The 21,679-nt window shown below is 41.0% G+C and overlaps 1 protein-coding gene across 1 annotated transcript in view; it reads right to left on the reverse strand.

The window, feature by feature from the left end:
- Positions 1-21,679, reverse strand: part of LOC139746242 (uncharacterized) — a 754,529-nt gene that overhangs the window by 72,750 nt on the left and 660,100 nt on the right. The window contains exon 7 of the mRNA XM_071657248.1: positions 2,721-2,885. Within this exon, the coding sequence (XP_071513349.1) occupies positions 2,721-2,885 (165 nt within the window). The remainder of the gene's footprint in view (positions 1-2,720; positions 2,886-21,679) is intronic.

The raw sequence follows: 21,679 nt of genomic DNA on the forward strand, positions 1-21,679 counted from the left end.
CACGCCTAGTGTTTCTGTGCTGTTCAATATTACCATAAGCGTGAAGGTGTGCACACAAAGAGAAATCCATGTGTCGAAACAATTTCTTTCTCTAGAAACATTAGATGAATAGAACTCTCATGTTTATTAACCGATATATAATTAATCATGCATCATTAAAATCACAGTTTAATCACTTCGTCGAGGTAAAAGTATTACAAATTCAAAATTCTTTTTCTCTAACTTATTTTCTTTACTTTTATATATTCTTTTTTTTGATAATGCAACGCTTTTAGAATATCTACCACAAAAATATGAAAGCCATCCCATTGATGCACATCTATCAGTGAAGGATGATTCTGTGTTATATAATTAGATCTTCTTCGCTTTCTGAATAGGTTGTGGCACGACAGAAAACATCTGATGGAAATACATGATATTTTGTACTTAACCAATATGACTACGTGGCTATCAACCATGATGTTACTTACAATGGATCTTTGAGTGATGCGTTACGCAATCTGGACCCCTTGGTACCGTCGAAGTGTTTAAAGACAGACATACGAAAGACAGACATACGGTGTAGTGTTTTAGGACATAGCCAGTCAGCCAGTTAACTGTATATAGTGGTACACAGTCAAGCCGGTCAGCTGATACTGTGACTGTACATACACAGAGAGATTATCGTACATCTTTGTCAACGGACATGAGTATCAGGCTTGAATACCTGTTTGTATGTAGCTAGGAAAATTCTCTGCACACGTTGCCTGGGATGGAATGACTCATACGTGTGTGGCGGATCACGCCAACCAATGATGACTGATTGTGTGTGTGGTAGATCCCGTCAACCAATGATGACTGATTAAGAGTGTGTGGTGGATCACGTCAACCATTGATGACTGATTGAGAGTGTGTAGTGGATCCCGTCAACCACTGATGACTGATTAAGTGTGTGTAGTGGCTCATGACCTCCACTGATGACTGATGTATGGGGTGGATCATGACCTCCAGTGATGACTGATGTATGTGGTGGATCACGACCTCCAGTGATGACTGTTCCAAGTGTGTTGTAGTGGATCACAACCTCTATTGACGACTATGCAATGCGTACAGTGGATCACAACCTCCCATAATGAACGTTTCCCTCTTCACTCCTACTCTTCCATTCCTCCCTCGTCCAGCCTCTACTCAGCGTTCTCACTAAAGCAATGCTTCCACTCCACACCCAGTGCGTCATCTTCCCGTTCTTCACTTCATCTTCTTCCATTTCTCTTTCGTTTTATCTCTTCTATCCACTCATCTGGGAGCCGGTCCCTCTACCTCCGTCGCGTGAAGAGGAACTCTGTCAGCAAGACTGGCGGAACTCGGCCAGGAACTTTGCCAGTAACACCACAGGAACTCCGTCAGCAGCACCGGAGGAACTCAACCAGCAACAGAAGAGGAACTCAACCAGCAACACAAGAGCAACTCAACCAGTAACGCAGAAAGAACACGGCCAGTAACACAGGAGGAACTTGGCGAGCAACAAATGGTGATCTAAGCCAGAAGCACAGGAGGAACTCGTCCAGCAACACAGGAGTAACTCAGCCAGCAAAACAGAAGGAACTCAGACAGTAACACATGGTGATCAAGGCTAGAAACACAGGAGGAATTCGTCCAACAACACAGGAAGAACTCGGCTTGAGCAACACTGGAGGAACTAAACCAGAAAAGACCAGCAACACAGGAGAAAACTCGTCCAGCGACACAGGAGGAACTTGGCTAGTAACACTGGAGGAACTAAACCAGAAAAGACCAGCAACACAGGAGAAAACTCGTCCAGCGACACAGGAGGAACTCGGCCAGTAACACTGGAGGAACTAAACCAAAAAAAAACCAAAAAAAAAACAGGCCAGTAACACAGGAGGAACTTGGCCAGCAACACAGAAGGAACTCCACCAGAACCTACACATAACTCTAGGGTAATACACAGTTATACTTCACACTGCTGCTATTGTGTGAACACATGATGAAACAGTTGTTTGCTTTATCCCTTTCATTATGGCAATGTTTGCGTGATACATATTTACACACGCTGCCATGTTTACGAGTCTCCAGCGATACAAGAATGATTAAACTCCCTTCCAATATTTACCGCAAACTTTACACAGAAATCCGACAGCCTAAAGAATGGTTATTCTTGCTCTTTCTCGTCTCGCCGAAAGTCATTCTCTTTTTCCTAAAAGAGTTTATGGGGCTTCCAGATCATCAAATATCCAGCCAAGGGCTGACGACGGCGTACAAACTCCGCAAAAAAAAAAAATAAAAGCCACATTCCTCGGTAACAAATGAAGCCGAAAGACTTAAGTGGACCAATTTATGTGGAGGGGATTTTTTTAAACACTGAACAACTAACATGTCGGTCTTTTGGTTCAGCGACCTCCTCCCACCCACGGCCCGTCGCTCGGTGATCCCAGGATCGAGCAACTCCACCATTTTCAAATTCTTTTTACGTACACAAACCAGAATCGTCACGAGTAACCAGTGAAGGTTAGTTGTGACACGTCCCGGGAAAGACGCTCGAGCCTTTCCGGGGGAAAAGACACTCAGGGTTTTCCCTGGGAAACCTTACGCCCTAGTCCATCCCCTTTGATATCTCTGGCAACCCACACGAAGAGATAAAACTTGGTCTCTCCTGATAATTATCATCAAAGGCCTTGCTAGGGCCTTGAGTGACCCACCCCAAAAAGGCTTAGACTGACCTTGGCGATGGTGGTAGGGAGGTGGGCGTCCTCCTCCTCGACGACGGTCACCTGGAGGTCCTTCTCGAGGAAGTGAGGCTCGTTGTCGTTGACGTCAGCGATGGTGACGTGCACGATGGCGTGCGCTGTGTGGCCCTCCGCCTCCGCCGCCACCACCAGCTCGTGCTGCCACACACACAGAGGGAGATAATGACGGGTTAGTGACTGGTCTCCACACACACACGCAGAGATAATGACGGGTTAGTGACTGGTCTCCACACACACACACACAGGGAGAGATAATGACGGGTTAGTGACTGGTCTCCACACACACACGCAGAGGGAGAGAATGACGGGTTATTGACTGGTCTCCACACACACACACTGATGATGAATGTAGGTGTAATATACACACCCGCTGACCTCACACACCTGACGGTGAACTCATATATGCAACCCCACACACCTGAAGATTACTACAGGTATTACATGTAATCCTACACACCTGATGATAAAGACAGATGTTATATATAACCCTACACACCTGCTGACCGTACACACCTGACTATGAACTCATACATGCACCCCCACACACTTGAAGATAACTACAGGTATTGCATATAATCCTACACACCTGATGATAAAGACAGATGTTATATACAACCCTACACACCTGCTGACCGTACACACCTGATGATGAACACAGCGGTATTTCACACAACCCTACACATTCGGTAAAGAACATTATATCACACTTATCACCAAATATTTATTTATGATAACTGTAATTATCACCTGCAGCCCCAGAAACCTGCTAATGGCCTCCATCATCATTACCGGCATTCCCCTCTACACACACACCCACACACACACACACACACACACACACAGCAAAATCTTGCACCCACTCTCCATCTTGGATATTGCCTTCTAGTATTTTCAGTAAGTTCGTCACCTGCATCATGTACCTCACAACATGGTGGATATACACTTCGTGTCGTAAATGTTTCTATCTTCAGCGTGGCGGAGTTCTGTGTACAAGGAGGGGGGTGGGCGGGCGCATGGCACAGAGATAAGAGCTGGTTCATTTCATGGCTCGCTACTGCTCCAACGAACCACTGCCTCTTAAGATATTCCTCTGACTCACTGGGTGAACGGGAATCAATATCTAGAAAAACCGTGTAGGATATACGGTATATAATATTCAAGAAAAGTATATAATTTATGTCGAGTATAAGGACTCTATATATCAGGTTGAAAAATGACCACGTCTTCGTTCAAAATGCGCCTTGATGGTTTACTACATGATCAATTCCATTCCAAAAGGCTGCAATTACTGGTGCGGTCATGATCATTAGTACAAGCAATGGACAATACCAAAAAAAAAAAAAAAAAAAAATAGGCGCACGGAGGTAAAAATCTGACTAAGGGATTTCTTGAAGACTGAATGTAGTGTCTCGCCACACAGCTCTGAGTTGACAAATACCAGTGACCATCAGGTATGTATGTCTGTATTCCTCCCTCCGCTAACGAGTTGAAAACGGGATCCCTAGGAACCACCTGTTACCCTCAAATGTCCATACATACTGCACTCACTGTACAGCTCCTGGACTCGGGTTTTGTCTCCATTTTGCCTCCGAGCTGTCGACTCGTCATCAGAAATATCATCGGAACGTTTTACTTACATATACACCAAAAAAAAAAGGCTTGTAATTATGACATAAAAAAGCCTTTTAAATCAATCTTAATCAAGTGATTATAACATACACTCTATGAGATTGCACAAGTAAAGTCTTTTGATTCAGCCATAACGAAGTGATTGTAACACACTATATATGATTACACAAGTTAAGCCTTACGAATGAGTCATAGTTAGGTGATTAAACACACTCTATGAGGTTAAACAACCCCGTTCACGTCTGAAATGATTAAGTGATTATAACACACTCTACGAGATTACACAAGTAATGCCTTTTGAAATCAGTTATAAAAAAGTGAATATAACCAAAAAGATATAGCCCTTTGAGTTAATTATAACATACAATCTATGAGATTACACACGTAATGCCTTTTTAAAGCATTTATGATAAAGTGATTATAACAAAAAGACATTAGCCCTTTGAGTTAGATTATAACATACAATCTATGAGATTACACAAGTAATGCCTTTTTAAAGCAGTTATGATAAAGTGATTATAACAAAAATATACAGCCCTCTGAGTTAGATTATAACATACAATTTATGAGATTACACACGTAATGCCTTTTTAAATCAGCCATATTCAAGAGATTACAACATATACACTCACTGAGATAGTCATGGCCAGGATGGTACAACGGCACAAGAACATCTGTGGCTTGACCATGTGTGCAAGAACTCTTGACCTCATGGATGGTGTCAGTCACGTGTTGTCAAAAGTCCGGACTTTCACAGTTAGACAGTGCTGGAAAGAAATGGCTGGATGTTGTCACGAGTGCTTGTGGCCATGGGTGGATGTTGTCACTGGTCATTGTGGCCATGGGTGGATGTTGTCACGAGTGCTTGTGGCCATGGGTGGATGTTGTCACTGGTCATTGTGGCCATGGGTGGATGTTGTCACGACTCCTTGAGGCCATGGGTGGATGTTGTCACGAGTGCTTGTGGCCATGGGTGGATGTTGTCACGAGTGCTTGTGGCCATGGGTGGATGTTGTCACGAGTGCTTGTGGCCATGGGTGGATGTTGTCACGGGTCCTTGTGGTCATGGGTGGATATTGTCATGACTCCTTGAGGCCATGGGTGGATGTTGTCACTAGTCATTGTGGCCATGGGTGGATGTTGTCACGACTCCTTTTGGCCATGGGTGGATGATGTCACGACTCCTTGTGGCCATGGGTGGATGTGTTCACGAGTGCTTGTGGCCATGGGTGGATGTTGTCACGACTCCTTTTGGCCATGGGTGGATGATGTCACGACTCCTTGTGGCCATGGGTGAATGTTGTCACATGCCTTTATTGCCACGTGTGGATGTTGTCACATATCTTTACTGTCACGTGTGGATGTTGTCACATGTCTTCACTGCCACGTGTGGATGTTGTCACATGTGTTTACTGCCACGTGTGGATGTTGTCACACGTGTTTACTGCCACGTGTGGATGTTGTCACACGTCTTTACTGCCACGTGTGGATGTTGTCACACGTCTTTACTGCCACGTGTGGATGTTATATGACAGGTCACGATTATGGCAATATGACAGGTCACGATTATGGCAATGTGACAGGTCACGATTATGGCAATATGACAGGTCACGATTATGGCAATATGACAGGTCACGATTATGGCAATGTGACAGGTCACGATTATGGCAATATGACAGGTCACGATTATGGCAATGTGACAGGTCACGATTATGGCAATGTGACAGGTCACGATTATGGCAATATGACAGGTCACGATTATGGCAATATGACAGGTCACGATTATGGCAATATGACAGGTCACGATTATGGCAATATGACAGGTCACGATTATGACAATATGACAGGTCACGATTATGGCAATATGACAGGTAACAATCATGGCAATATGACAGGTAAGAGAGGTCAAGGGAACGAGGAGGGTGTACATAACGAGATGGTGTGGAGAGGGAGGCAAGCATCCGGGCTAGAGAGGGCAAGTGTGGGTGGGAGGATGAACAGGCAGACAAGGGGAAGGTGACCAGTTATGGACGGAGAAGGTGAGAGGAAGATCAAGGGAAGGCGACAGGTGGAGAAGAGGTGAAGGAGACGGGTAGAGATGGGGAAAATGACAGGTAGAGAATAAGAGACGGAGACAGACAGACAAGGGGAAGGTGACCAGTTATGGACGGAGAAGGTGAGAGGAAGATCAAGGGAAGGTGACAGGTGGAGAAGAGGTGAAGGAGACGGGTAGAGATGGGGAAAATGACAGGTAGAGAATAAGGGACGGAGACAGACAGATTGTTTTAGGGAAGGGTGACGAACAAACAGTGTGGAATGGATCAGGTGAGAGACGGGAAAAAAAAGGAAAAGAGGGAAGGTGTGGAAAGCGGATGATCAGAAGGAGAGAGAGAGAGAGAGAGAGAGAGAGAGAGAGAGAGAGAGAGAGAGAGAGAGAGAGAGAGAGACAGAGAGAGAGAGAGAAGAGAGAGAGAGAGAAGAGAGAGAGAGAGAGGAGAGAGAGAGAGAGAGGAGAGAGAGAGAGAGAAGAGAGAGAGAGAGAGAAGAGAGAGAGAGAGAAGAGAGAGAGAGAGAGAGAGAGGAGAGAGAGAGAGAGATGAGAGAGAGAGAGAGAGAAGAGAGAGAGAGAGAGATGAGAGAGAGAGAGAGAGAAGAGAGAGAGAGAGAAGAGAGAGAGAGAGAAGAGAGAGAGAGAGACAGAAGAGGGTGTATTGAAATGATTTGGTCACATGGAGAGAATGAGTGAGGAAAGATTGACCAAGAGGATATATGTGTCGGAGGTGGAGGGAACGAGGAGAAGTGGGAGACCAAATTGGAGGTGGAAGGATGGAGTGAAAAAGATTTTGAGCAATCGGGGCCTGAACATACAGGAAGGTGAAAGGAGGGCAAGGAATAGAGTGAATTGGATCGATGTGGTATACCGGGGTTGACGTGCTGTCAGTGGGTTGAATCAGGGCATGTGAAGCGTCTTGGGTAAACCATGGAAAGCTGTGTAGGTATGTATATTTGCGTGTGTGGACGTATGTATATACATGTGTATGGGCGCGCTGGGTTGGGCCATTTCTTTCGTCTGTTTCCTTGCGCTACCTCGCAAACGCGGAGACAACGACAAAGCAAAAAAAAAAAAAAATATATATATATATACTTAGAAAAGCAAATTGATTTGTATGTAGCATTTATGGATCTGGAGAAGGCATATGATAGAGTTGATAGAGATGCTCTTTGGAAGGTATTAAGAATATATGGTGTGGGAGGCAAGTTGTTAGAAGCAGTGAAAAGTTTTTATCGAGGATGTAAGGCATGTGTACGAGTGGCAAGAGAGGAAAGTGATTGGTTCTCAGTGAATGTAGGTTTGCGGCAGGGGTGTATGATGTCTCCATGGTTGTTTAATTTGTTTATGGATGGGGTTGTTAGGGAGGTAAATGCAAGAGTTTTGGAAAGAGGGGCAAGTATGAAGTCTGTTGGGGATGAGAGAGCTTGGGAAGTGAGTCAGTTGTTGTTCGCTGATGATGAAACAGCAGAAGTTGGTGACTGAGTTTGGTAAAGTGTGTGAAAGAAGAAAGTTAAGAGTAAATGTGAATAGGAGCAAGGTTATTAGGTACAGTAGGGTTGAGGGTCAAGTCAATTGGGAGGTAAGTTTGAATGGAGAAAAACTGGAGGAAGTGATGTGTTTTTGATAACTGGGAGTGGATCTGGCAGCGGATGGAACCATGGAAGCGGAAGTGGATCATAGGGTGGGGGAAGGGGCGAAAATCCTGGGAGCCTTGAAGAATGTGTGGAAGTCGAGAACATTATCTCGGAAAGCAAAAAAGGGTATGTTTGAAGGAATAGTGGTTCCAACAATGTTGTATGGTTGCGAGGCGTGGGCTATGGATAGAGTTGTGCGCAGGAGGATGGATGTGCTGGAAATGAGATGTTTGAGGACAATATGTGGTGCGAGGTGGTTTGATTAAGTAATGAAAGAGTAAGATAAAGTGATTATAACATACAATCTATGAGATTACACACGTAATGCCTTTTTAAAGCAGTTATGATAAAGTGATTATAACAAAAAGACATTAGCCCTTTGAGTTAGATTATAACATACAATTTATGAGATTACACACGTAATGCCTTTTTAAAGCAGTTATGATAAAGTGATTATAACAAAAAGACATTAGCCCTTTGAGTTAGATTATAACATACAATTTATGAGATTACACACGTAATGCCTTTTTAAAGCAGTTATGATAAAGTGATTATAACATACAATTTATGAGATTACACACGTAATGCCTTTTTAAAGCAGTTATGATAAAGTGATTATAACATACAATCTATGAGATTACACACGTAATGCCTTTTTAAAGCAGTTATGATAAAGTGATTATAACATACAATCTATGAGATTACACACGTAATGCCTTTTTAAAGCAGTTATGATAAAGTGATTATAACATACAATCTATGAGATTACACAAGTAATGCCTTTTTAAAGCAGTTATGATAAAGTGATTATAACATACAATTTATGAGATTACACACGTAATGCCTTTTTAAAGCAGTTATGATAAAGTGATTATAACATACAATCTATGAGATTACACACGTAATGCCTTTTTAAAGCAGTTATGATAAAGTGATTATAACAAAAAGACATTAGCCCTTTGAGTTAGATTATAACATACAATTTATGAGATTACACACGTAATGCCTTTTTAAAGCAGTTATGATAAAGTGATTATAACATACAATTTATGAGATTACACACGTAATGCCTTTTTAAAGCAGTTATGATAAAGTGATTATAACAAAAAGACATTAGCCCTTTGAGTTAGATTATAACATACAATCTATGAGATTACACAAGTAATGCCTTTTTAAAGCAGTTATGATAAAGTGATTATAACAAAAATATACAGCCCTCTGAGTTAGATTATAACATACAATCTATGAGATTACACAAGTAATGCCTTTTTAAAGCAGTTATGATAAAGTGATTATAACATACAATCTATGAGATTACACACGTAATGCCTTTTTAAAGCAGTTATGATAAAGTGATTATAACATACAATCTATGAGATTACACACGTAATGCCTTTTTAAAGCAGTTATGATAAAGTGATTATAACAAAAAGACATTAGCCCTTTGAGTTAGATTATAACATACAATCTATGAGATTACACAAGTAATGCCTTTTTAAAGCAGTTATGATAAAGTGATTATAACATACAATCTATGAGATTACACACGTAATGCCTTTTTAAAGCAGTTATGATAAAGTGATTATAACATACAATCTATGAGATTACACAAGTAATGCCTTTTTAAAGCAGTTATGATAAAGTGATTATAACATACAATCTATGAGATTACACACGTAATGCCTTTTTAAAGCAGTTATGATAAAGTGATTATAACATACAATCTATGAGATTACACACGTAATGCCTTTTTAAAGCAGTTATGATAAAGTGATTATAACAAAAAGACATTAGCCCTTTGAGTTAGATTATAACATACAATCTATGAGATTACACACGTAATGCCTTTTTAAAGCAGTTATGATAAAGTGATTATAACATACAATTTATGAGATTACACACGTAATGCCTTTTTAAAGCAGTTATGATAAAGTGATTATAACATACAATCTATGAGATTACACAAGTAATGCCTTTTTAAAGCAGTTATGATAAAGTGATTATAACATACAATCTATGAGATTACACACGTAATGCCTTTTTAAAGCAGTTATGATAAAGTGATTATAACATACAATCTATGAGATTACACACGTAATGCCTTTTTAAAGCAGTTATGATAAAGTGATTATAACATACAATTTATGAGATTACACACGTAATGCCTTTTTAAAGCAGTTATGATAAAGTGATTATAACATACAATTTATGAGATTACACACGTAATGCCTTTTTAAAGCAGTTATGATAAAGTGATTATAACATACAATCTATGAGATTACACACGTAATGCCTTTTTAAAGCAGTTATGATAAAGTGATTATAACATACAATTTATGAGATTACACACGTAATGCCTTTTTAAAGCAGTTATGATAAAGTGATTATAACATACAATTTATGAGATTACACACGTAATGCCTTTTTAAAGCAGTTATGATAAAGTGATTATAACAAAAAGACATTAGCCCTTTGAGTTAGATTATAACATACAATTTATGAGATTACACACGTAATGCCTTTTTAAAGCAGTTATGATAAAGTGATTATAACATACAATCTATGAGATTACACAAGTAATGCCTTTTTAAAGCAGTTATGATAAAGTGATTATAACAAAAATATACAGCCCTCTGAGTTAGATTATAACATACAATTTATGAGATTACACAAGTAATGCCTTTTTAAAGCAGTTATGATAAAGTGATTATAACAAAAAGACATTAGCCCTTTGAGTTAGATTATAACATACAATTTATGAGATTACACACGTAATGCCTTTTTAAAGCAGTTATGATAAAGTGATTATAACATACAATCTATGAGATTACACAAGTAATGCCTTTTTAAAGCAGTTATGATAAAGTGATTATAACATACAATTTATGAGATTACACACGTAATGCCTTTTTAAAGCAGTTATGATAAAGTGATTATAACATACAATCTATGAGATTACACAAGTAATGCCTTTTTAAAGCAGTTATGATAAAGTGATTATAACAAAAATATACAGCCCTCTGAGTTAGATTATAACATACAATTTATGAGATTACACACGTAATGCCTTTTTAAAGCAGTTATGATAAAGTGATTATAACAAAAATATACAGCCCTCTGAGTTAGATTATAACATACAATTTATGAGATTACACACGTAATGCCTTTTTAAAGCAGTTATGATAAAGTGATTATAACATACAATCTATGAGATTACACACGTAATGCCTTTTTAAAGCAGTTATGATAAAGTGATTATAACAAAAATATACAGCCCTCTGAGTTAGATTATAACATACAATCTATGAGATTACACAAGTAATGCCTTTTTAAAGCAGTTATGATAAAGTGATTATAACATACAATTTATGAGATTACACACGTAATGCCTTTTTAAAGCAGTTATGATAAAGTGATTATAACATACAATTTATGAGATTACACACGTAATGCCTTTTTAAAGCAGTTATGATAAAGTGATTATAACAAAAATATACAGCCCTCTGAGTTAGATTATAACATACAATTTATGAGATTACACACGTAATGCCTTTTTAAAGCAGTTATGATAAAGTGATTATAACATACAATCTATGAGATTACACACGTAATGCCTTTTTAAAGCAGTTATGATAAAGTGATTATAACAAAAAGACATTAGCCCTTTGAGTTAGATTATAACATACAATCTATGAGATTACACAAGTAATGCCTTTTTAAAGCAGTTATGATAAAGTGATTATAACAAAAAGACATTAGCCCTTTGAGTTAGATTATAACATACAATCTATGAGATTACACAAGTAATGCCTTTTTAAAGCAGTTATGATAAAGTGATTATAACAAAAATATCAGTTTGTTGAGTATTCCTGGGAAATTATATGAGAGGGTATTGAGTGAGAGGATAAAGGCATGTAAGGAGCAGCAGACTGATGAAGAGCAGTGTGGTTTCAGAAGTGGTAGAGGATGTGTGGATCAGGTGTTTGCTTGGAAGAATGTATAAGAAATATTTAGAAAACCAGATGGATTTGTATGCAGCATTTATGGACCTGGAGACGGCATATGATAGAGTTGATAGAGATGCTTTGAGGAAGGTATTAAAAGTATATGGTGTGGGAGGTAAGTTGCTAGAAGAAGTGAAACGTTTTTATCAAGGATGTAAGGCATGTGTACGAGTGGGAAGAGAGGAAAGTGATTGGTACCAGTGAATGCCGGTTTGCGGCAGGTGTGCGTGATGTCTCCATAGTTGTTTAATTTGTTTATGGATGGGGTTGTTGGGGAGGTGAATGCAAGAGTTTTGGAAAGAGGGGCAAGTATGCAGTCTGTTGTGGATGAGAGAGCTTGGGTAGTGAGTCAGTTGTTGTTCGCTGATGATGAAACAGCAGAAGTTGGTGACTGAGTTTGGTAAAGTGTGTGAAAGAAGAAAGCTGAGAGTAAATGTGAATAACAGCAAGGTAATTAGGTTCAATAGGGCTGAGGGACAAGTTAACTGGGAGGTAAGTTTGAATAGAGGAAAACTGGAGGAAGTGATGTGTTTTTGATAACTGGGAGTGGGTTTAGCAGCGGATGAAACCATGGAAGCGGAAGTGAGTCAAAGGGTGGGAGAGGGGGCGAAGGTTCTGGGAGCGTTGAAAAATGTGTGGAAGGCGAGAGCGTTGTCTCGGAGAGCAAAAATTGGTATGTTTGAAGGAATAGTGGTTCCAACAATGTTATATGGTTGCGAGGCATGGGCTATAGATAGGGTTGTGCGGAGGAAATGAAATGTTTGAGGACAATATGTGGTGCGAGGTGGTTTGATTAAGTAATGAAAGAGTAAGATAGATGTGAGGTAATAAAAAAGAGTGTGGTAGAGAGAGCAGAAGAGGGTGTATTGAAATGATTTGGTCACATGGAGAGAATGAGTGAGGAAAGATTGACAAAAAGGATATATGTGTCAGATGTGGAGGGAACGAGAGAAGTGGGAGACCAAATTGGAGGTGGAAGGATGGAGTGAAAAAGATTTTGAGCAATCGGGGCCTGAACATAGAGGAGGGAGAAAGGCGTGCAAGGAATGGAGTGAAATGGAACGATGTGGTATACCGTGGTCGACGTGCTGTCAATGGATTGAACCATTGGATTGTGAAACGTCTAGGGTAAACCATAAAAGTCTTGTGGGGCCTAGATGTGGAAAGGGAGCTGTGGTTTCAATGCATTACACATGACAGCCAGAGACTGAATGTGAACGAATGTGGCCTATATATATATATATAAAACATCATATCAAGTTGTACAATGAACGAATGTGGCCTATATATATAAAACATCATGTCAAGATGTACAATAAATACAACCTAAAAGACGTTTCAGCAGCTTATCTACAGACCTCCTGGGAAAGCTGGTGGCGAGGTGATGTAACGCGACAACTCCGACTTAAGTGACACCTAGATAATGATACTGTTAAGAGGAACTATTGCAGGAAGATATACACGAAATCATTCTTACTGAAAACTTGATCCATTCAGGAATGACTTTGTAGCTGTACTCGTCATTAGCTTGAGATGCTGAAAGATTTCTCACCGTATTCCTGTCTTGGAAAAATGAGTACCTGTGATCAACGGCAAAATTATAAGTTTGATGAAAACCTTCTCCACATTTAGACCTCAAGGTCTCAAATCATGAATGTATATTCTTATAGTGTTGTTACTGAAAGACGTTATGAATCTAATTTTTCTTCAAGGTTAGGCTGGGTTGTCAGATAGCGTCAACCAACCCCCTCCACACAACCTCCAGGGGGTTACTGGTCATCCTAGCTAGTAGTTTTCCACCACCATCACAACTCCAGAAAACATGTCATCAAAACATTCTCATTCTTTTAGTTTGTCATGAGCAGTGTCATTAAGGTACTGAAGTCCGGTAAGACATGGAGGGGAGAAGAATTCTACGTTAAGATACGAAGGGTTATGGATTCTGGGTGACGACAAAGAGGAGCAATCGATTCTGGATTACGACAAGGGAGAAAATAGATCGTGCATTAAGAGACAAAAGAGGGGATTGGATTGTGCATTAAGGCAGAGCTTAGAAGAGGAATCTAAGATTACTGATTGGTTAATAGTCAGTTATCGCTTTCGAACATTCAGAATGGACCCCAATTAACATATGGTGCGTTATATCTAAAAGGATCTTCTTTCTAAAAAGAAAACTGGAGATAGAATGATGAGGAGAAAATCATTTTAGGTGTTCGAGGCCTGAACATGCAGGAGGGTGAAAAGCGTGCACGAGATGAAGTAAATTTGAGTGATGTGGTATAATGGGGGCTACGTGCTGTTAATGGACTGAACCAGGGTATGTGAAGCGTCGGGGAGAAACCACGGAAAAATCAGTAAGGCCTGGACGTGGCCAGGAAGGTGAGGTTCCGATACATTGTACATGACAGACAGAGAATGTATGTGAAGGAATGCGGACTTTCTCAAGTCCGTTCCTGGCGCTACATCACTAACGCGTGAAACGGCGAACAAGCATGGAAGAAGAGAAAAGACAAAATCACTTACTCGACTTGAAAACCTCTATGTTTTAGTCTACAATACAGCCAGCCGATGGTAAACCAGTATTCCATATAGTGTAGCGCTTTACATGTATAATAACCAATGTATTACGTCATACTGGGGCGGGATTGATCACACAACGTCAACCTACATTCCCTTCCAACGTGGAATCACTCTCACGTCACGTTTGATTGCTTGGGCTGGCTTGTGAACTTGGGCTTTAAAGTCTATCAACTAAACAAGGGTCATCAAAGGCCGTCAACGTCAGGTTGTTACAAATCCACGTAGGGATGAGTCTTCCAACACCTCCATCAGATGCTGTGGATAACTCTCACTGTACAAGGGGCTCTTGCGATGTCAAAAGGGAGGGATTCTGAAATCTCGTGTCGAGAGGGGAAACACTCGCTCCTCACAGCCAACCTCCTCCTCCTCCGCCACCAGGAACGGTGCTTTACCATACTGTTGGATATTACCTCGCACCTGCCATCATTACTCGGAGGGTAACGACGGTAGCGACCTGAAACTCACGCCATAAACTGCGACAGGAGAAATACTGTCGTACAGAGGGGCCGAGTGCTCGCGTCCCTGGGTCCTGGGTAACGTGTGGCCAACATTACTTGTACACTTGAAGTATTCCAGGCTTTTGAGGGTCAACATGGAATTGTTTACGGAGGGAGTTTGGCACAGTTTTAATGTGTGTGTGTGTGTATATAGGGATTGCTGCTTGTGCTTCTTGTTTGTGTCCAACGAGACAGAAATACTCTTTTAACATTCGTGTCGCCCCGTCTCTTTTGTTTATATATGATGCCCTTATTCCTATGAGTGTTTGTTACACGCTAACACATCCCATCTTAAGACGTACATATTTATCAACCAGCTTCGAGGGGAGGAGGAACACCTGGATTGGGTGTGGGCCGACTGCCAGGCTCAGGATTCGAACCCGTGGGGTTCCGACCCCGGGTGGGTTCGTATTGACTGATATATGTTTAGATTCTTCTTTTAATACAGTGACATTGTCACTGCAAAATCATTCTCACTAGTAATCGGAGAAGGAGAATAAAAAGGCTCCTGAGTTACATTAACTTGTGTATAATAAGACTTAGGTCATGTATAATAAGACTCTCGGGGTCTTACATTAACCGATGTGGATCATTCTTACGCAAAACGAGAATGTGGTGCAGGGCGAACTTCTACCCTGTGCTGTGTGAAATTGATCGCGTAGGTGAGTGCATGTGTCATTACCCCGTGACTGAATCCTCTATTCTATAGTGGCGTGATCGGGAGAACGCAGGAACGTCTACTTGAGCGATGGGCCGAAGATCGAGTCTTTTTACAAAGGGAGTTGCAAAAGTCTAGGATGGTATATTATTACAGGTTGTGTGGCCCTCTTACATAGTACGTTGATTGGTAACCTGAGCAAGGACAAAGTGTCGCTCAGAGGGAACAAAACACGAGTTATAGAGATAATGAATACTTTAAGCTACCGAGAGTCCAAAGACATAATTGCAAACTGTAAATCATATTTATAGAACGTTGGTATAAACGTGTTGATGAGGCAGTTCAACGAACACATCCAAAGCTCATTCAACCAACGGTCTGCTCGTTCGTTGAGCCCCTGTTTGGCTCTTAAGGGCAGAGTGTCCTTGAAGAGTAATATACTAATACAAATCAAGCGTTCGAGGGTTTAAGTTAACAAAAAAAAAAAAATGCTTTGTCGCTCATGTTCCTTTTTGATGCTACCAGTGAGTAGAAAAGTTCTTTGGGAAACAAAAGAGCTTTGAGAACCTTGTTGACAAAATGCGCATTATCTTTTCACCACTAAGCTTGGCTGCCAGGGGCGCTTGGAAACCATAACTCTCTCTCTCTCTCTCTCTCTCTCTCTCTCTCTCTCTCTCTCTCTCTCTCTCTCTCTCTCTCTCTCTCTCCTGCGCCAACACTGTCGAGTCAGACACGACGCCGTCGCTGGCCCTGTAGAGAGAGGCCTGTGATGTGCCACCTTTAGGTCGGCTTCTCAAGCCTTACCTTACCCCTCACTGAGGCCTCACTGATTGACCTCATTAACCAGTGTCTACTGGGGGCACCAAAACCAGAGCTCACCTCACCATCACTTCCTGATGGTCTTGTCTCCCGAAACTACGCCAACTTTGTCTGTATCACGTATCCGTTGATGGCTAAAACCTGGTCTCCTTAACCCTCGTGTTACAGGAAATGTAGACTAAACAACATAAATGTCACACACACACACACACACACACACACACACACACACACACTAACCATCTCTATTCCCTGGGCCAGTTATACAAATATACGAAGACAGGTACACATCCACACCTTGGACACAGCTACTGCACGGGTTATACTAAGCTCACGGCTACTATGGTCCGTAGCCAAACAACCCAAACTTTCCAAACAAATGTCTCCTTTGCCGACAAATCGGTCTTGACACTGTATAGCTCACTAGTGCTGTGGTTGTCATATATCCTGACCCTAAGGCCCTCGAATATAGCGCACGCCCTCTGAACCAAACAGGATCCAAGGATCGAGGCGTCCTTCTTACATCCGATCCTTCCTTCTGCAAGATGGAGATGAATTCTCGTGGATTTGATTCATGCTTATTACTGCGACACATTGATCCATGCTGAGGCTGCACCTCCGGCATACTGCACACACTACCCGTCCACACACGAGTTCCGATGTTACATTTAAATACGAAGGTTAACTGACCTTTGTACTAAGAAATACCCTTCCCATAACTGGGGGATGATAAACACATTATTATCATTAATACTATTATTATCATTATTATTACTATCATTATTATTATTACTATTATCATTATTATCATTACTATCATTATTATTATTATTATTATTATTATTATTATTATTATCATTATTATTATTACTGTTACTACTACTACTACTACTACACTACTACTGCTACTATTATTGGTATTACTATTATCATTATTATTATTATTATCATTATCATTATTATTATTATTGCTACTACTACTACTACTACTACTACTACTATTACTACAGTACTATTATTATCATTACTACTATTATAATTATCATTATTATCATTATTATTATCCTGGAGGATTATTATTATTATTATCATTACTATTACTACTACCATTATTATTATCATTATCATTATCATTATTATTTTCATTATCACTGTCATTATTATCAACACTGGCCGACACCGGCCAAAGCCTTAACCTGGAGTTCTGTAAAGCCAGCAGAGCCAACACCCACACGAACTGCTGGTATAGAAAGGTTTCTAGTGCTCACAACAGGCAACTTTGTCAGGAAGTACCTCCCACTGTGAAACATACAGAGGACTGAGGCAGGAACGTTCCCTGGTGAACCTTGTTATAAAAGACCAATGTTCACACACTTATTACATCTGTGTTGCACAACGACAGACACAACGAGGAAATTAAAAGATAAAAGACAACGAACGTCAACAACTAATGAGGAAGTGAACCCTACATCCTGGCACTTCACAAGTGAGATGGTAATACTCACATTATATATAAACTTTTGATAAAGGATGAGGAAAAAGGAATTGAGAGTATAGGTTCGAATCTTGGTCGCGGCAGTCGGTACACAGTGAATCCAGCTGTTCATCCTCCCTAGAAGGTTGGTTGATAAATGGGTTATCTTGCTTAGGCTAGGGTATCTCTCTCTCTCTCTCACTCTCTCTCTCTCTCTCTCTCTCTCTCTCTCTCTCTCTCTCTATATATATATATATATATATATATATATATTCTTTTTTATTATTATTTTGCTTTGTCGCTGTCTCCAGCGTTAGCGAGGTAGCGCAAGGAAACTGACGAAAGAATGGCCCAACCCACCCACATACACATGTATATACATACACGTCCACACACGCAAATATACATACCTATACATCTCAACGTATACATATATATACACTTTTTTTTTTTTTATACTTTGTCGCTGTCTCCCGCGTTTGCGAGGTAGCGCAAGGAAACAGACGAAAGAAATGGCCCAACCCCCCCCATACACATGTACATACACACGTCCACACACGCAAATATACATACCTACACAGCTTTCCATGGTTTACCCCGGACGCTTCACATGCCTTGATTCAATCCACTGACAGCACGTCAACCCCTGTATACCACATCGCTCCAATTCACTCTATTCCTTGCCCTCCTTTCACCCTCCTGCATGTTCAGGCCCCGATCACACAAAATCCTTTTCACTCCATCTTTCCACCTCCAATTTGGTCTCCCTCTTCTCCTCGTTCCCTCCACCTCCGACACATATATACTCTTGGTCAATCTTTCCTCACTCATTCTCTCCATGTGCCCAAACCATTTCAAAACACCCTCTTCTGCTCTCTCAACCACGCTCTTTTTATTTCCACACATCCCTCTTACCCTTACGTTACTTACTCGATCAAACCACCTCACACCACACATTGTCCTCAAACATCTCATTTCCAGCACATCCATCCTCCTGCGCACAACTCTATCCATAGCCCACGCCTCGCAACCATACAACATTGTTGGAACTACTATTCCTTCAAACATACCCATTTTTGCTTTCCGGGATAATGTTCTCGACTTCCACACATTTTTCAAGGCTCCCAAAATTTTCGCCCCCTCCCCCACCCTATGATCCACTTCCGCTTCCATGGTTCCATCCGCTGACAGATCCACTCCCAGATATCTAAAACACTTCACTTCCTCCAGTTTTGCTCCATTCAAACTCACCTCCCAATTGACTTGATCCTCAACCCTACTGTACCTAATAACCTTGCTCTTATTCACATTTACTCTTAACTTTCTTCTTCCACACACTTTACCAAACTCAGTCACCAGCTTCTGCAGTTTCTCACATGAATCCGCCACCAGCGCTGTATCATCAGCGAACAACAACTGACTCACTTCCCAAGCTCTCTCATCCCCAACAGACTTCATACTTGCCCCTCTTTCCAAGACTCTTGCATTTACCTCCCTAACAACCCCATCCATAAACAAATTAAACAACCATGGAGACATCACACACCCCTGCCGCAAACCTACATTCACTGAGAACCAATCACTTTCCTCTCTTCCTACACGTACACACGCCTTACATCCTCGATAAAAACTTTTCACTGCTTCTAACAACTTGCCTCCCACACCATATATTCTTAATACCTTCCACAGAGCATCTCTATCAACTCTATCATATGCCTTCTCCAGATCCATAAATGCTACATACAAATCCATTTGCTTTTCTAAGTATTTCTCACATACATTCTTCAAAGCAAACACCTGATCCACACATCCTCTACCACTTCTGAAACCACACTGCTCTTCCCCAATCTGATGCTCTGTGCATGCCTTCACCCTCTCAATCAATACCCTCCCATATAATTTACCGGGAATACTCAACAAACTTATACCTCTGTAATTTGAGCACTCACTCTTATCCCCTTTGCCTTTGTACAATGGCACTATGCACGCATTCCGCCAATCCTCAAGCACCTCACCATGAGTCATACATACATTAAATAATCTTACCAACCAGTCAACAATACAGTCACCCCCTTTTTTAATAAATTCCACTGCAATACCATCCAAACCTGCTGCCTTGCCGGCTTTCATCTTCCGCAAAGCTTTTACTACCTTTTCTCTGTTTACCAAATCATTTTCCCTAACCCTCTCACTTTGCACACCACCTCGACCCAAACACCCTATATCTGCCACTCTGTCATCTGACACATTCAACAAACCTTCAAAATACTCATTCCATCTCCTTCTCACATCACCACTACTTGTTATCACCTCCCCATTTACGCCCTTCACTGAAGTTCCCATTTGCTCCCTTGTCTTACGCACCCTATTTACCTCCTTCCAGAACATCTTTTTATTCTCCCTAAAATTTACTGATAGTCTCTCACCCCAACTCTCATTTGCTCTTGCACCTTTCTCTTGACCTCCTGTCTCTTTCTTTTATACTTCTCCCACTCAATTGCATTTTTTCCCTGCAAAAATCGTCCAAATGCCTCTCTCTTCTCTTTCACTAATACTCTTACTTCTTCATCCCACCACTCACTACCCTTTCTAAACAGCCCACCTCCCACTCTTCTCATGCCACAAGTATCTTTTGCGCAATTCATCACTGATTCCCTAAATACATCCCCTTCCTCCCCCACTCCCCTTACTTCCATTGTTCTCACCTTTTTCCATTCTGTACACAGTCTCTCCTGATACTTCTTCACACAGGTCTCCTTCCCAAGCTCACTTACTCTCACCACCTTCTTCACCCCAACATTCACTCTTCTTTTCTGAAAACCCATACTAATCTTCACCTTAGCCTCCACAAGATAATGATCACACATCCCTCCAGTTGCACCTCTCAGCACATTGACATCCAAAAGTCTCTCTTTCGCACGCCTGTCAATTAACACGTAATCCAATAACGCTCTCTGGCCATCTCTCCTACTTACATAAGTATACTTATGTATATCTCGCTTTTTAAACCAGGTATTCCCAATCATCAGTCCTTTTTCAGCACATAAATCTACAAGCTCTTCACCATTTCCATTTACAACACTGAACACCCCATGCATACCAATTATTCCCTCAACTGTCACATTACTCACCTTTGCATTCAAATCACCCATCACTATAACCCGGTCTCGTGCATCAAAACCGCTAACACACTCATTTAGCTGCTCCCAAAACACTTGCCTCTCATGATCTTTCTTCTCATGCCCAGGTGCATATGCACCAATAATCACCCACCTCTCTCCATCAACTTTCAATTTTACCCATATTAATCGAGAATTTACTTTCTTACATTCTATCACATACTCCCACAACTCCTGTTTCAGGAGTATTGCTACTCCTTCCCTTGCTCTTGTCCTCTCACTAACCCCTGACTTCACTCCCCAGACATTTCCAAACCACTCTTCCCCTTTACCCTTGAGCTTCGTTTCACTCAGAGCCAAAACATCCAGGTTCCTTTCCTCAAACATACTACCTATCTCTCCTTTTTTCACATCTTGGTTACATCCACACACATTTAGGCACCCCACTCTGAGCCTTCGAGGAGG

The sequence above is a fragment of the Panulirus ornatus genome, chromosome 64 (assembly GCF_036320965.1).
Source record: "Panulirus ornatus isolate Po-2019 chromosome 64, ASM3632096v1, whole genome shotgun sequence".
NCBI classification, from domain to species: domain Eukaryota; kingdom Metazoa; phylum Arthropoda; class Malacostraca; order Decapoda; family Palinuridae; genus Panulirus; species Panulirus ornatus.